At 38.7% G+C, this 17,620-nt stretch overlaps 2 protein-coding genes across 10 annotated transcripts in view; both read right to left on the reverse strand.

Moving 5' to 3' along the window:
- Positions 1-11,339, reverse strand: part of slit1a (slit homolog 1a (Drosophila)) — a 90,295-nt gene extending 78,956 nt beyond the window's left edge. For 2 of the 6 annotated variants that reach the window (XM_077613172.1, XM_077613171.1), the window contains exons 1-2: positions 11,193-11,339; positions 8,765-9,268 (exon numbers count right to left, since the gene is read on the reverse strand). In XM_077613172.1, coding sequence (XP_077469298.1) covers positions 8,765-8,958 — 194 coding nt within the window. In that variant the 5' untranslated portion in view covers positions 8,959-9,268; positions 11,193-11,339. The other 4 variants (XM_077613170.1, XM_077613169.1, XM_077613173.1 and 1 more) reach the window with 3 other exon arrangements.
- A 697-nt stretch (positions 11,340-12,036) lies between these two features.
- LOC144084720 (rho GTPase-activating protein 19-like) lies at positions 12,037-17,284 on the reverse strand. Of its 4 annotated transcripts, none has more exons than XM_077613415.1 (11): positions 17,163-17,284; positions 16,406-16,656; positions 16,211-16,291; positions 15,443-15,652; positions 15,128-15,354; positions 14,973-15,059; positions 14,530-14,595; positions 14,106-14,315; positions 13,943-14,038; positions 13,344-13,439; positions 12,037-12,989 (listed from the first exon to the last, which is right to left on the reverse strand). In XM_077613415.1, exons 1-11 carry the CDS (start codon positions 17,207-17,209, stop codon positions 12,984-12,986), a joined length of 1,377 nt encoding a protein of 458 aa, XP_077469541.1. In that variant the 5' UTR covers positions 17,210-17,284; the 3' UTR covers positions 12,037-12,983. The 4 variants fall into 4 exon arrangements, with proteins under 4 accessions (XP_077469541.1, XP_077469540.1, XP_077469544.1 ...); XM_077613414.1 differs by having other exon boundaries at positions 13,344-13,442; XM_077613418.1 differs by lacking the exon at positions 17,163-17,284 and adding an exon at positions 16,849-16,960 and having other exon boundaries at positions 13,344-13,442.
- Between the last annotated feature and the right edge of the window lie 336 nt (positions 17,285-17,620).

Consider the following 17,620-nt stretch of genomic DNA (forward strand, 5'->3'; position numbering starts at 1 on the left):
TATGCAATATTACTCTTGTGGCAGAAAATTATAAATTATGATTCCCTGTTCATGCCATGAAGGATTCCCACCTCTACCCACTTAGTATAAGGATTCCCAGCACTGATATGGTTCCTGGACAAACAGTGGATTTGTAACATTCCAACTGGCGCTGCTTCTTTGCCACCCAGACATATCAATGGGTATGTATAGGGTATGTTAGAAATACATAATTGCAGTCTAAGTAAACTAAATTCCAGCTCCAGTCCCTCCATCCTAAAATGAATATCACACAGAACATTTAATCGCCACCATACCTCATGAGGGATCAATTAAGCAAACACTCTCAACAAATGATATTTTAGCTGCAAAGTTTTCAGATTTAAATCGGTCAAAATAATGCGCCAGTTCCTTAAAAATAATCCAAACTGGCATGTCATGTTCTCACATCGCTACAATTTAAATAGGTAGTGACTGAGGTCTGCACTGAAAAACTACTCCAATTTATTTCTGCTAGCTGCATGGGGTCTGCCAGCAGACTGGAACACAGTATGAAATGAATTGATCCACACTATTTGAAATGGATCCCAGAGACCACAGGGATCTAAACTAAAATACACAAAAACACACAAACGTCATTAAGGCTTGACCATAAAAGTGACATTATCAATTACAACTGTAGTACTCTAATAACGGATTTTTTTTAATCACAGGTGAAAACAATCAAATTCATTTTGATGTGATGGCTTGGCATTAAGTTACATGAAAATAACATGACAAACTACTGTTTGGTGTTGAGCTCTTCGAAATTAGGCATGTATGCAGAAATACAACAGAACTCATCCAAACGGGTGCAGTGGTAAGTACCGACACGCCAACAAGGAAGGGGACTAAGGCAATAACATAAATCAATATAGGGCTATAGAACATTTTTATACCTTCACATAAAGTTTTACGAACATGCCTTTATCCGAGCTGTAATTCCACTGATGTGACTTGGCTACAAGTATAAAGAGTGATTGATTGAGAAGAGTGCTGGTCGTGTTGTCACTTAGTGAGTGGATACATTTGAATATGTAAGGCATAACAATATGTAAGCTACATATCACCAATGCACAATGCACAATCATCCAACATAGTTGCTTGCAGAATCTATTGGAATAACAAATAAGCATGGTTTACATTTAGCCAATATGATAATTATGCATTTGAATAACAATATCAGAAAGTTATGAATTAAACAGTAGTTTTGTTCTTGTATTGAAGTGTGCAGAGTAATAAAAACTGCAAACACAAAATACCAGTATATTGTCTCAGAAAATGTTGTGGGTAGACCTAATTGAGTGGTTATGAAATGCATACGTGTAAATTATGTTAGTGAGAAAGGGTTGAATAATGTTTTGCTATCATTTTGCAACATGTAAAGACATTTTACAAAAAGCTATGAATACTACACCTATAGCTGTGGTTGCGTAGAACTTAGTAAGACCCAAATGTGGGGAAGCGAACAATGACAGGGAGTGGAGTACACTAACAAAAACTTCAAAAACTAAGGCAGGATATTCAGAAACAAAGACTATGGAATCAGATAATAAAACCAAACCTGACGGAGAGGACATGGGGAAACGCAGACAATTCCAACAAGGACTGACAAACACACAGAGTTTAGATTGACAGACAATCAGAAACACCTGGATCACACAAGAGGCAGGAAGCAGGAGATACACCAGGGGTGGGGAGACAACATGTGAACTCAATGGCCAATCACATGGTCAGGTCACACAGGGGAAAAAACATAACAAGACCAACCCCTAACAGCTAATGTTAATGCTGGCCAGTATTATTATTGATGCTTTGACTACCTTCATGTATTCATTCCATCTTGAAAAAAAAAAAGAATTATGAGATTTGATTCATATGTTAATAAAAAAACAATAAATTGGTTAATTAATTACTAATATAAATGGCATTTGTTGCTCAAATATACACATCGATCATAATAACTGTAGCTGCCAGCCATAAAATTGATGCAATACAAGTGCTATTATTATTGAAACATTTGACTACCTGCATGTTTTAGTCCTCACGTTTCAGTCCATTTTCCTGTATGGTTTGAATTTGTGGCAATTACTTGTGTAATCTGGGCAGCTTTTTTAAACCATGGCCGTTTATTGACTGATGTCTCTTATTACTTACTTCCACCAGTTCATGCATTCATTTTGGTCTATTTAAAGCAAGAAACCATTTTTGTATTTTTTTATTCCACATAATTTTTAACGTAGTGATGACAAGCAGCATAAAACACGCGTGGATTTATTTAACCATGGAATGCAATGAAGATTGCCGTATAACAACCTCAAATAGATACAACACATTTAACAAGTTGAACAAGCTGCCCTTCAACACTGGATTCAACTGAAGTGACTGTTTGCATATTTTGCTGTGGTGCCTGTCTATATAAATGCTGCTATGCCACAGGACCATTTTTTCTAGAGCAGGTTTGGTCTGACAGAGAAGCCAGAAGCCAGTGGATTAAAGCTCAGTTGTTTACCAAATGCCACACTGCGACTACAACTAGGCACAGAAGCTCCAAAGTGTTGTGGCCAAAGTCTGGTGGATCATTATACCTACAATCGTATGCTGAAAATACCAGTCAACCATATAAGCCAACAGTTTTTGAATGAACGATAGAGGGTGGGAAGCTGTGAGCAGACTCTGGAGCATATGGAAGTGACAGCAGTGAAACGCACAGGAGAGAAGATGAGATGAGCCACATAGGAGTTGTCACTAGCAGCTTGAAAGAGACTAGTTGGAGCAGTGTTGCTGTCTGGAAGTAGGCGACCCACATACTAGTTTAACAGGGCAGCTCATAATAACATCATTGGGTTAAAGTTTAAGAAGAAGTGAAAGAAAGCAGACCAGCGTGGCCAAAATAACACACTCAAAGCAAACTGGAACACTTCTGTCCACACTAAGAGGTTATATTTCTCCCTTGAATTGAAATGTGGCTTTCAGACATCCAAGCCCTCAATTGTACATTTTTAGTGTTTGCGTCAATGAGTGTGTGTGCAGTGGCTGAAGACTATGTCTGAGCATGTATTTCCCGCCTCCTAGGCTATTTACAGTGTTTGTGCTTCATAGCAAGGCCAAAAATGAGAGCGAGAGAGAGAGAGAGAGAAAGAGTGAGAGCAAGAGAGACAGTGAGTGATCCTTGATAGGTAAATAGTACCAAGCATATCAAATTCTCACAAATTTGAAAAGTCAGACATTCATTTTACCTGGCATTCAACCGTGACCGGAAGTTTGGTCGCCGGACGTTTGGCCGCCGGACTTTTGGCCGCCGGACTTTTGGCCGCCGGACTTTTGGCCGCCGGACGTTTGGTCGCCCGGACCCAAACAACCGGCCACCAAACATCCGGCGACCAAACGTCCGGCGACCAAACGTCCGGCGACCAAACGTCCGGCGACCAAACGTCCGGCGACCAAACGTCCGGCGACCAAACGTCCGGCCACCAAAAGTCCGGCCACCAAAAGTCCGGCCACCAAAAGTCCGGCCACCAAAAGTCCGGCCACCAAAAGTCCGGCCACCAAAAGTCCGGCCACCAAAAGTCCGGCCACCAAAAGTCCGGCGACAAAACAAGGTAAAACAATACGGTCTACGCATCAATAAAAGCCAACAATGGCCCTGAGCAGTTTCACTGAGTGTATAAGAGTTTGTATGTACATGAGTTGTCCCCTTAGGAAGGGACGTCAGTCAGGGTCTTAACAAGTTCTCCAACAAAACACAATAAATGTACGGGAAATTTGGAGCTTTTCTTTAGTCTAATAATTAATAGGGCATTAAGTATGACTAAATAATAATTTGCAGTTTGTATTTAGGGAATTTGAGCAACAATTTTAAATGGTAATTATCAATAACCTTCCGGGCGACCAAACGTCCGGCGACCAAACGTCCGAGTACTGCATTCAACAATCCAACTAGATCACAGAGCAAAAAGCTTGAGAGACAAGAGGCTACTCGCAGATTTGTATCTTTTTTTTTAATTTCAACTACAGCGCGATAATTGACAGAAAAGTAGCACACAGACACAATGCGAAGAACGAAGATAACTTATCACACTGTCAGGCTGGAGCAAATCAATTAAACATCTGTTCTAGCGCATGTTGCCGCTATGCAACAGACTGGTACAGGAATACAGAAGGCTGCAGTCGGAGCCTGGACTAAACGGTCTTTCACGGTTTATACTGAATCTGTTGCTGTTGTGCTCTGATGACGTATTAATATGTGGCCTGAAAATTTGTGTGTGAAAGTGTGGTGAAAACATCTGTTCTGTCACATTATGTTCCCAGCACTCACTAATGAGTTTGAAACATGAATGTAACTAAATGGCACTAAGCGGTATACAGACCGCCACCGAGTCAGAAAAAAAAATCTGAAGTTGGATCAGAGCCAAAATGCACTCCTTTCATGGGATACTCAAAGCCTGGATGTATAGTAAGTAAATGCCTTCACTGAAAAGTTCTCATTAAAGAAGGAAAACATTGACATTCATTAGAAATGGGTTCAACCACATGTAAGTCATCAGAAAAGCTACATATATGAAAATCAGGTTTTGTAGTATAACTGTGCTATGAACTCACAATCAGAACAAGGATAAGAATTTCAGTAAAAAAAAAACTGGCCCCTTTGAAACTGTTAAAATGTAAGAATGCGATTATGAATGTACCCAGATAAAATTTGTTTTTTTCTTGGCCCTTTTGGCTCAAAATTGACAGTCTTACAAAAATGTTTGATAGTGTTTACCCAAACTGGCTGCCAAACTCCTCAATAAGAATTGGACTGTAGTGCTCAGACCAACACTAAGTTTGAACAATACTTATTTGGAACACACATGTAAATATATAACATAGCCTGTACATTAATCGAGTTAGGTCCCTTTAAGTAATTAGGGGAAGTCATTTTAGAATACCAAACGAGATACATAAATTACAAAACATGTTTGGAAAATCCTTGACTCATATGTCACATTCACAGATATCTTTCAGGTAGTATTCTCTACCATCGTAGAAAGGAACGTTATAGAAAGCATTTAGAATGCAACACAAAAACAGGTATGGTAACTTTAAGAGAGTGCACCTATTTTATTTTATTTCTAACATTATTCGATGTTCACCGGCATCTAAATGCTGTGCATAACAGTGCCTGTCAACATTATAGCTTATCGCAAAGAGTGCACAAACATCAGAATTTGTGTCATTGAATATTAACCGCTTTGTAACATAGGTAAGTAGTAAGTATGATGAAAGATTCCCTTCTCACATTGATTTTTTTGGTGTTTTAATTTATACACGGTAATTTGTCTTTCAATGAAGACGTTATCTCTCAGCTTGGCTCAAATGGCAAGTCTGCAGCTGGTCACAACTGTCTTTCCCACAAATTAAAATGAGAAAGACTCTTTACTCAAACTATCGGAGTTAGGAACTTTGTGTGCCATTCAATTTTGCCGTGCATCACACAACTGATAAGCCCTCCGCTTTCTATGGTGTTCTGACATCTGAGCTGGCAATGTATATAGTTACCTCCAACACAAAGGAGCTTGGGTATAACAAATAAAAAACTATCTTCAAAAAACACAAAAGCTCTCATATATAAATATTAAGGCTTCCTTATTTCTTCATATAAGCAAGCGCATATCTTTCTTTGCATCTGGAGTGCTGAAATTGCCTCTCTAGAATTCCATCACATCAAAAAGCTTCTCGACAAGCGTGAAATGTGCATTATACAGGTGAATCTATGATGTCAGGACAAAGTCCATTGAAGTGCATTGAAAACACGCCTCAACCATTGCTGGCAAAATGATCCCGCTCAGCCAGAAAGGTTAACGAGAAAGACGGACTCTCAGAGAGAAGAAAGATGATCTGAGTTGATGCACCAAATCAGCTTTCATGGTCTGCTAAGATTTAAACCAATATTGGATTTGCAAGTAGACTGATTGTGCACATATGCACACATCTTGAAATAGAATTACATGGTCAAATGCCTGTACATTTCAGGAGACAAATACTCCCCAATTATCCCCATCTATGAGTTATATTCCCTTTGTAGGGCCTAACTTTTTCTCCACACAAAAACTCTTAAAACTGATTTATGGCTTTGACACACACAAATGCCTTTGACGGGATAATTCCTCTCCAGAGTGCATTCAGAAATATAGCATAGTTGTGTCAGGAGAGCAATCCACTTGAGTGAGGGTAGGTTTAAAAAGGCATGGGCAGACTTTAATGTAACATTCTTATTAAACAGTTATTTTGCAAAGGAACAAAGCAACAACAACTGAATGAAGATTTTATATTAGCACCAGCCAAGTGATTAGCTCTACCCTGCTGACAGAAAGCGAATACACTAAAGTGCCCATCAAGACCTGTGATTGTATCTGTTAAACAACGTGAAGCACTATTTTTCACGAGTCCGCCAACTCATCAATGATTACAAATTTCTGTGACTGCGCCAATCCGTCTCTCAAGCATTCTCTCATCAGGTGCTTCCTTTTTGTCTTTACATCAACTTTCCCTGTTGCCAGGTAGCAGACCGGTTGTTTTCAGGCTTGTTGGGGTAAATTATGGATCAGGTGGCTGGCGAGCTGTCGGTTGAAGGAGTGATGCCAAAAGCACTGCAGGCATTACCTGACACATGCAGACATAGTTTCCATCTACCTACCTAGACACCCCCCCCACCCACCTCACCATATTAAAAATATTTTAAAAAGGTACTGAAGTATACGACTGCTTCTTCTCATTATACTTTGTACATTGCTTATTAAACCCATGCTCAAATGTAAAATATGTTAACACATTTAACAGAGAAGCGGCCCAAACAGACCACATCAATACACTGCTTTTATGCGATTAAAAGGACACACCCATGTTAACACCCACGAATCCTCCCCCTCTGCAAATTAACTCATTCACACAGATGAGGCACACTTGCTTGCCATCAGGGATGGAAGCGAGATAATTCTGCAAAACACAGGTGCAGTGTTTGGATCAATATGCACTTAAATAATCAAGTGGGAAGAATAGCAGATGAGAAATTACAATGTTATTTTTTAAAATATTTCCAAGAGTTATGGGCCTAGAAAGTGAAAGATGAAACAACAAAGGCAAAGAAAAGAAGATGGTGCATGAAAAAGATGATGAGAAGGATTAAGGGGGGAGAATTCCTAGTGTGGTTTTACCATGGGGAGTCTCACAATGTCATTACAGTGTCTCTGGTTTGAGCAGAGCAGGGGTCAGAACTGAGCCAAACCCACACTGACAAGTGCAAATGGGATTCTGCTGTCTGTGGCGACACCCTCTGCGCACACATCCCTCCACCTAAACACACGCACACTTTTCCCTACAACCCTCCCCCTCTTTAACACACACACACCATTTCCCAAACGCATCAGTCTGTATACACGAGTGCTAACACAATCCACAAAGCTTTTTAGTCATTTCTGCTCTACTTTGTAAGACTAATTCAATTGGGCATTATAGTGAGTCAAGTTGTTTGTTTTTCTTTTTACATATCAAATAAATTTAAACATGTTGTGGCTGACATTTTGTTTAACTTGTAAAATCTTGATTCAGAATTTCAAAACAAAGAGTCCACACATGACCTTATGATTGTATATGGAAGCAAACAGGACAATTATGTGGTTTAAGGTGTGCTGTGTAGACTTGCACATGCATTCAACCTTAATTTATTACCTCATAACAGCTCGTGGGGGAAGATGGTCCCTAATTGGTAAAAAGAAACCACCATGGAAAAGCCAAATTTTTATGTAAACATAACCGAGATGTAGCTGCAGAAATAAATTGAAGATGAGATTAAATTGAAAAGAGATTAGGAGAGCTGAATTAATGGATAGTCAACTTTTATATTCCCCACTCCCCTCAAAATATCTTGACTAATTTGGGAAGTGAATATTAAGAGTCATTTATGTAAAGGCAAAGCCAACAAAATGATTTTTTTCCTCTCTGCAGTCTGAACACCTACAGAATGACATGCAACAACAAAACAGAATTTTAAAAAGGGTGTTCTTAGAAATTAAATATGAAGAGCATTAAATATGCAGCTATTTCCCAGTGTGTCAGTGCTGCCTGCCTTTGACACTGGGTCGCTTCTCCGCTGTTCCCACAGCATCTTTTATTCAGGACTGATATTCTAAAAGCTGAACTAGAACAATCTATTTCCCCTCGCACTCTTCACTTTTGATTTACTAATGAATATTTTAGCAGAGAATGTCAGGAAAAAGACGACAGAACTCCACTCCGGCAGCCGGCGTGTGCACGCCTCCCCTCTCCCTCTCCTTCCATCAGTTTTACAAGACAGCTACAAGATCCGGGTGGAAGACTCACTTAAGGAGTAGATTTGCTTAATTTTCTACACGATTTAACAATTTGTGCAGTGAGTGTTCAGAGCCGTGACTGTGAGAAAAGAGGATGGGGTGGAGGGGAGACCCAGAATGGGTGAGAAGTTGAAAAGGATCCAAGTGAGGAATTAGAATAGAAACTCCAGAGTTCATGAATTAGTATTTCTTTAACTAGAAAGATATATTTCTGTAAGTAAAATATGTGATATGTCAACTGTAAACAAGTGCTTCATGCCTCGTGCCCGTTTACACCTGAGTGGAATGTCAGCAGTGCCACACAGCTTGATAAGCATAGCCATTGTTCTCAATTTTTGGTGTGACAAGCATGATAATACAGTAGAGTAATAGCAAAGTAGGGAGGGGGTACTCACAGCCTCTCGGTGTTGCGTGGGATATTCCTCGGCATGGTCCTGAGACCCAGTCCATGGCAGTCGACTGTGGTACCGCTGCAGGTACACAGTGCAGGGCAGGAACCAGCGCTGCCCATCAGCAGGACACACAGCATCATGCACCACATGCACAGTCCAAGCTTGCTCATGCCAAAAAACATCCTTCTGTTTGGCATAGTCCCAACAATCCCAGCCTGAACTTATTTCTTCCTGTCCACTTCCTAAGGAGTCCTACAATTAAACTGTATATTTTTCTGTGACTATACAGAAAACTAAACTAATTTCCTCTGAGGAGTTAAGAAAAAGCAAATCCTGGATTTATCTTCTAGTTTTTGTTTTTTGTTTACTACAACCCCCCAAAAATAAGAAAAACAGTTTTCTTGTTCTTATTGTCTCCTTGTAAACTCTTATCCTGCCTTGGCTCTGTGGAGTGGCTGTGGTCTGCACACGTCTCCTCCTCACTCAGTCCCACTCTTCTCTGCTTTCCTAAAGAGAGAGGGAACAGGAGGAAAGATCAGAATTAAAAAAAACAGCCTCTCTCTCTCCCTCTCTCTCTGAAACACACACATACACACACCCCAGTCATCCATCACAAGGATCTACAAATAGCAGACCCCCCCTTCTGACTCCACCCCTACCCCTCCTAACACATTATACACCCCCCCAATCAGAACCCTGCCTGAACTCCCTCTCATTCTCAAGATCCTTCTTTCATTCCCTGGATTCTATTCTCAATCCACATCTACTCCACACATCTTTATCTTTTTATTCCCACCCACTTCAATTCCTTCTGTTCTCTAAGGTTGCCTCCAGGCGAACCCCCAGAGAGAGGCACCTAACCTGCATGATACTGCATAACCCCTGCCTGAAGGACTATGCTGAGTAGTGTGGACTTTTTTATATGTGGCTGAAAATGTGTAAATGTATACAGATATATCTGACACTAGGAACTGTTCCTTTGGTGGATCAGAAGATTAAGATAACTAGTATACCCAGATCACTTAATAATACTTTACTGTCTAGCATTTCCATTTTTATAGTGATTTGTATTTTGAGAAATGATACATCCAGATTTGATCTGGGAAGATCTCATTACTGGGAGATATCAAGCCCTCACAGAATAATAATAGTCCTTCAAAGTAATGCCAAAGTATCACCAGGCGTGCAACAGACAACAAAAGCAAATTTGTGAGGAAAACAAGAGGAAACGATTCCAGAATAGCTATGCTTAAGGCTTGTGTCGTAGACTCCACACACTGATATCTATTGTAGCATTGACAAAATATAGACAAATAGAGTATACTAGTATTCACATTAATAATTTCTTGACTTGATCTGAGTCTTGGAAGCAATGAATTCATACTCGTATTTCATATTAACCTATAGTAAAATGTCATTAAATAACACAACTGTCTTTAGTGAGTGTTCTGCCTATAGTTCACCCCGGGACACTATGAATCCTCAGAGGGATTTTGCAGCAGGGTGTATCCCTCACTCCCAACATAAACATGGCCTGAAGAATTTCATTCATTGACAGATGCAGGGATAAAAAGAAAAAAATATGCACATGTGCACTTGCAGGTGTACTGTTGGATAGTTTTGTAAGAAGGCGTGGATCCATCTGTCTCAGTAAATGTGTCAGCGCAGTGTAGCTCTTCCCTAATCAAAGATGAGAGAGTGGTGTTTAGTTATAAAAGGAGGTGGGGGGGAAATGCCGTTACACTTCAGGAATGCACACAAAACACGAACTGTGGGAGGACATGACAATAATTTATAATTATTAGAATATACAAAAAAGGAATCTTGTCTCCAAGTAGCAAAAATAAAATTAAAATCAATCACTCACTCCTTCACAGCCTGAGAATATACAAAAAAGGAATCATGTCTCTAAGTAGCAAAAAAAATATTAAGGATTGTTAGTATTTTACTCAACTAATATGTGAGTATAGGATTCCTTCGCTAACAATCATATCATATTCCCATAACACACTATAATAAATCAGAACATTCCATTTGTAGCAAACATAAGAATCATCCAAGTAATTTTTCCCCGAGACTTTCAAAATTTTATTTTCAAGATAAAACATATCAGCTGAAAGTTAAATCATTCATTAATTTTCAGCACAGCTTATCTTTGTCAGTGCCATGGGGTGCTGGAGCCTATCCAAGCTGACTTAACGACACCCTAGACTGGTTGCCAGTCAGCCGTAGGGCACAAAGAGACAGACAACCATTTGCACTCACAATCACACCCCCAACAATTGGGAACCAATCCAATGCTGCCCGCACTCAAGAAAGGCGAAAGAACCATTGCACTATAGTTGAAAGTTATTGTGGGTATTTGCTGTGGATTAAGTTATCAATGAAAGCGCAGTGTTTAAAAAACAATAATAATGCAATAACAACTCACCATTTATATGCTGGATGTCTTCAAAAGATGCTTTGGCCCAAACTTGAATTTTTGACCACACTTGCACCTACTGACATTGCCCCATTGACGTCTATCAGTGTGTCAGACAAAAGTTGTCATCACACTGATTCTGAGATGTCTAAAAAAATAATAATAATAAAAATACAATGCAAAAAATGAATACTGTTACTATCAGAAACATGCCCTTGTATAATTACAGAGCATGAGAAAGCAGTGCAATTCTCAAGTGTTTATACAACATATACAAAGCACTCATTGGCATAGCTACCATAATGACACATTGAGGCATTCCTACTTCGTCCACCCACACCTTCAAATAATTTACTGCAAAGATTTTGGTAGTTATAGGTCACCTTTTTGCGTCCTTGTCATTATTTCTATTTGTTGCTCATAGCTGAGGTTAGGATTTCTTCACATTTTGGATTTTATTTGTCATTGCGGAGGCTGTATTAAGTCATCACCGTCTCCTCGTCAGTCATACTTATATACTGTCAATGCTTATAATGCTTCAAAGATATTCTGTGTATTTCTGTAGAAGGAATGAGTACTTATTACCTAAAGCTCCTGCATAGACAAGTTTTATTATAATAAGAGGACATTACTATGCTTTATCTTTAAAAATCTAAATATGACAAGGGCCATTGTTTAATATGTTGGAAATTAATCTAAATAAAGGCATCCAGGTTATGGGTTTTCTCCTGATGAGTAGCGCCGCGCTCCAATTGACTGCAGGCTTACCATGTTCAATTAAACACCTCTACCTAGTGTCCAAAGGAAGAATTGCGAGTGTTTGCTTGAATGTAAAACACCAACTCAAAAGCAATTGATTTTAAGTTTGTTTTATATTATATACGTTGTGGAATTTCACAGTTGCATTATTGATACGAGTCAACACTGTCCACTTAGTGACTTTGCCACATAGTGTTTGTATTGTGACATCTTAGCAAAGTGGCCATGAAACTGGAAGAAACCACAACGGACAAAGACAACTTTAGGAAAGTAACAGCGGCTCAAACCTCCTATAAACGTACCAATTTAATAATCTACTAGATTAGAAGATAAGTATACTAGATTAAACCTAGTATACTTCTTATCGCTTGAGGGTAAAAAGCATTTGAGGCATGCAGCTGAAAGCTACAGAGAAAGCACAACTGACTGTGTAAAAAAAATAAAAAGGTACTCTGAAATGTAAAAAGGTATAATAAAGGACAGCAGTTAACAGAACATAGCATACAAATGCATCAGAAAAATATATTACTAATAAAGACAGGAATATATAATTGAACTTGACCTTTGGAAATATATCCCAAATTGCATTGCTCAGGCACAACCCCACTTCAATAAAATCACAGTATATTCTTAAATTTGGGAGAGAACAAAAAAGTAACTGGTATATTCCTTGTTAAATAAAAATAGTAAAACCAAGAAACAATTAAAAAAAAACATTTTTTAAGGCACATTTCTGGTATTTGTCTGTGAAATGGTCACAGTCAATGAAAAAAAATGAATTAAACAATAACAGGTGTCAGACATTCACAGCTTAAAAAATAATAATAATAAAAAAACGGGCTTCAGAAAACGGTTGTTTAACTAAATACATAGAATGTACCAACCTCACTGATGTTTTTTAACTCTACATCCACAGGAAGAAACCAAACCTGGAAAACTCCTTTTGTGTTAAATTCAAATTGTGATCTTAAATCTCCAAATTAAAATGGGATTAAAGCACACTACTGAAACACGCTTTGAAGGCCGGTATCCTCAGTTGTGTTAACCCTAAAGGAAGTTCAAAATAGAAAAGGAAGACAATTATGTCAGTCAAGGCAAACTTATTAATATGCAAGTCTAAATAATTTAAAATAAAAAATGGCTTCACACATAGATATCATTAGCAAACATTTAATATTAAGTAAATGGTAAAAATTGTAAGTGGATATTTAAAATAAAAAACAATTCATGCAAATACTGATGATATCCCCTTGTCTAAACCCTCCGAAATAATGTAAAATGATTATCTTGGGCATGAGCAAAATATCTAGAGGCATCTAAGCGGTACTAAATGAAACATTCTTTTAAATTGTGATAACAGTCATCTGGGGTTAAAAACAATAATCAATGAAAGGTACTCACCCCTCCACTGCTGGCATCCCCTGAACAGTTTGCTTCTTGACTCTGTGCATTGCCATTTTCCTTCCCTGTTAATATTTGGCTTCCCAACATTTTCCTCTGCTTTGAGAGACACAACATGACCAATAAATATCACCCTAATAAACTGAAATGTTCTCCCAATAAGCAGGTGGAAGTTTTACCACTGATCTTAAAAAGAACAAAAATATTTGAAAAAGATAGATTTTGATGACAAAGGTCAGCGTCAAACCCACTAAAAAGCCATTCAGTCATTGTCAACGTCTTTTTAAGAAAGGTGACACGTTTGTAACAATAGAGAAATACGGGACTAGAATGTAGGGATTGTTTCACTCTTTCTTGCAATTTTTGTCGAACTACATTCATTATTTAAATCATAATTGTTAAACTGACAATTGTTTTGAATACCAGTTTGTTTGAAAAACCCAGAGGTTGTAACCTAAAAACCTAATATAATAAGAGATACTGCCATACTGGTAGTATCTAGTTGTGTTATATTATACATACTCTACAAATACTGATTCAAATAATTATATTGGTATTATATTCAGGACTGAGAATGTGTACTAATAATGTTGGCAAACCTTAATAATTCCACCCAAAGAGCGGGATCTCCAGTGCTTTCTACTGAATGGTGAGTGAGGGTCAGCTGAGGATCCCACCAAAGGCTGCTTCTGAAACTAAGCACAAACACACATACTTGCCTGCTGAGTTGCAACATTCGTCTCGCCGTTATGTCACACAAACCTGTTTGATGAGTTTCTTTTTCTTGGCAGACGCAGGCATATTGTTGACTTGTTGATAAAGTTCTCTCAGAGCTGATTCAGTGCATGTCTCAGTACACACCGACTTGGGGGAGTTGTTGCCACTGATCTTTCTCGTGTAAGGAGAATAAGTGGAGGTAGGTTCGAACCCAGCCGGGGGCTCTTTGGTCCCCAAGCAGAGTGTCAGGTCATCCTAAAATAGTAAGGTACATTTTGTTAAAAATTTCAATCTCAGCCATCTCAATAATGAATTCACTTTGAGCAAAGCAACAGATTAAAAACATAAATTAACACAAATCAACCACAACTAGATTAAAAAAAAAACGATAGTGAAAAAAAGACTTGCAAAAATATGAAGCATTTTGATATAACTAAAAAGGACCAATAGTGCGAAGAAGAAAAAATACCTGTGATTGGAGAGTTTCCGATCTGGTGAAGTATAGACGTGCATAGTCTTTGATATATGCAGGAGCCTAAAATGAAAGTTCAGTACATATTTTATTGACTGTTTGAGGAAAGAAATCTGGTAATCAAATTGACAAAACGACGCTGATCTTTTATTTTGAAATTACAGCAGTCTAGATATTCAGACAATGGATTTCCATACCCTAGTTCTTTTGCCGATATTATTTGCATTCCCATTTGCAAAAAAATGATGCAGCAATCCCTTTATCTATGAATAAATTCTCATTGTATTAAATATACGAATATATTGAAAATTAAACTTTGATTTTTCAAATCTGCTGCTTGTTTCCAAGATAAGTGCAATGAAGAGTATGATAAAGTTAGCAGAGGGCCACTTAAAATGCAAAATATAAACAGAGAAAAAAAATATTCTGGACTACTTTACCTTGAACAGTTTTTGAGAGTGCCTAATGAGAAATGCTACACCATTGTTTAGTTTCTCAATGCTTCCCTGAAGATCGCTAGCTGTCACCTGCAAAAAGAGAAGAGGGGAAATATTTTATGAGTCAGGTAAAATATAGGAAAGTAAATGACTCTTACATTTTTGGGCCATATAATGTGTGGCGCAAACATGGTTGCTAAATTGATAGCAGACATCTTGTTGACATGTTGGTTGCGAGCAGTGTGATAGAGCAAGTCCAACAAGAGCTTCAAAAGACTGCGATTGGCCGGTGGCAGCAGCATAAAAAGCAACTGGAAGGCTTCAATCTGACGCTCCTTGTCTGGAGTGTTGGTTTTATCTCCTTTCTCATCAAAGAGGGTAAACTCTGTGGATATTAGACATGGAGGTGAGCGGCATGGCTAATTTAGAGGTAAGAAAATTGTTAATATTTGATTTTGAAACATGATGAGCACCTCCAATTTTAAGATGGGCAAGATAGTGCCTGTGCATAAGCAGGGGCTCAGGTAACTCTCCCAGGTAGGCTTTGAGCAGTGAGGCGGCATCGTTGGCGTGAAAGTCTCCCCTCTCGAGATCTATTTCTGCCCCCGTATTCAGCATTTCCTTCAGCGCAGCCTGTCTGAGGCTGTGGCCCGGCACACGAAACAGCCCCTCAATGTGAAGGTCTGGGGTAAACCCGAGAAAGTGAAAACACCATGGCGGTGGGAAAGAGAAAAATCCATGTCAGTGGGTAGGCGGAGTGAATGAAACGGAAAGGAACAGAGCTAAATGTGCAAATGTAAAGTGCTTTGAGATGAATTATTGAATGCTTCTTTTGGGCCCAGTGCCCACTTTAATACGTCATCAACTTTACAGAAATAAACCAGGAAGACGTCATATGAATATAAATTCAAGGGAATTCTTACAAAATTCAACAGACATGGAGGCACTCAGCAATTGGCAGACACAATGGTAATACAATTATTATATGATCCTTGATTGATAGTATTCTAAAAATTGTCACAGCTCGTCAGCAATGTGACGGTGAACGTTTGATGGAACTTTGTAAATGTTTACATTTAAAAATAAAAACATGAAGACATTAGGGACTTCTTTATCACTACCCCACTGTACTCATATGGTCATGGTGTGAGCCCGCTAATAAACAAGCATGATGTGCCGTAAATTTTAAAAACGGCTGCAAATAAACGTACAGTATGATATGGTGTTTGTCAAACACTCACTTTTCCTCAGGAATTCAATCAGCTGATAGATCTGTGCTATCCCTTCTTCAGTTAAAGGTGCACCAAAAACTACACCTTTCTCTGGAGAAAAACATTCCAGCAACAAAAGATAATCCGTAAACACAATGGGTGTCAACATTCTATTATTCCTATGACTACAAATATTGATTAGGTTCTATTGCTACTCCTACTGACCTTTTCGTTTGAGGAAGTTGAAAGAGCGGAGAAAGCCAGTGGAGGATGGAACCCTGGGCTCACAGTCCCCGGTGAGCTGAGCAAACTCATCGCCTGGGAGGTCGATGAGTCGGGTGACATGTGACAGGACTAGATCGGTGAAGGTCTGCGGATGTTCATGCTTCAGCCTCTCAACCAAAAAGTCCGGGTTGAAAATGACTGGCGGGCTTGTATTCGTTTCCATACAGTTAAAAACACTGCATCTTGCCACCCTGCATGGAAACAAAACAAACACAACCAACTAAAATCGTCCCGATTCACTATGTTTAATTTCTCAAGATCATTTAAAAGGTAAAAAGGGGATATTAGAAAGGTATTTTCATTTTCTCTTCATTTCGGGAAACAATACTAAGAATGCTAGGTTCGCTTATAGATGAGCTTGTTACGCCACCAAGAGAATTTACACCAGGGGTCCTCGAGAGCCCTTATCCGGTCTGTTTTCCACGTGTCCCTCCACCAACACACTTGAATCAAATCATCGGGATTGGTATGAGGCTTCTGGACAGCTTGCTGATGAGTTGATCATTTGATTCAGGTGTGGTAGAGGAGGAAGATATGGAAAACATGCTGGATAGGGGCTCGCGAGGAACGGACTAGGCCACCCCTGATATAAACGGTCACATAAAGCGTAATTCCCATTGGATCACAAAGGGGATGGTGAACGAAACTAAAACATGAATGCCTCTTTGGTAATAACATGTATCAGTTTATTTGATACCTTCCATCCGATTTGCTTTCAGTTGTGGAAAACGCCTCTGCCGCCATCTTTATTCGAATCTTCCGCTGTTTCGTTCAAGTCACGCCCCCACTTTCTTATTGGTTGGCCACAATATGTGCACGTTTCAAAACAAAGCATCTGATTGGATAGGTAAAATTATAGAAATATGCAACCAGCGTTATTTATTAAATGTACAAGAACGACGTAAACAGTTCAAACGTTAAAAAACTAGTCCAGTAACTGTCCTGCAATGTTTATGCAAAATCATGGAATGGAAATTTTCATGGAATATTCTATGCATCGATTATTCCTTCAAGTCAAAATAACAGGAAAACTCGCCCATTGACAACAAGCCAACATTAAAAGATATATAAAAAGCGTAGAACGTTAAATAAAACAAATTGAACAATAGTAATAGATAAAATAATTAAAAAAAATAATATTCATTAATAACCTGT

This window comes from Stigmatopora argus, chromosome 11 (genome assembly GCF_051989625.1).
Source record: "Stigmatopora argus isolate UIUO_Sarg chromosome 11, RoL_Sarg_1.0, whole genome shotgun sequence".
In the NCBI taxonomy this organism is placed as follows: Eukaryota; Metazoa; Chordata; class Actinopteri; order Syngnathiformes; family Syngnathidae; genus Stigmatopora; species Stigmatopora argus.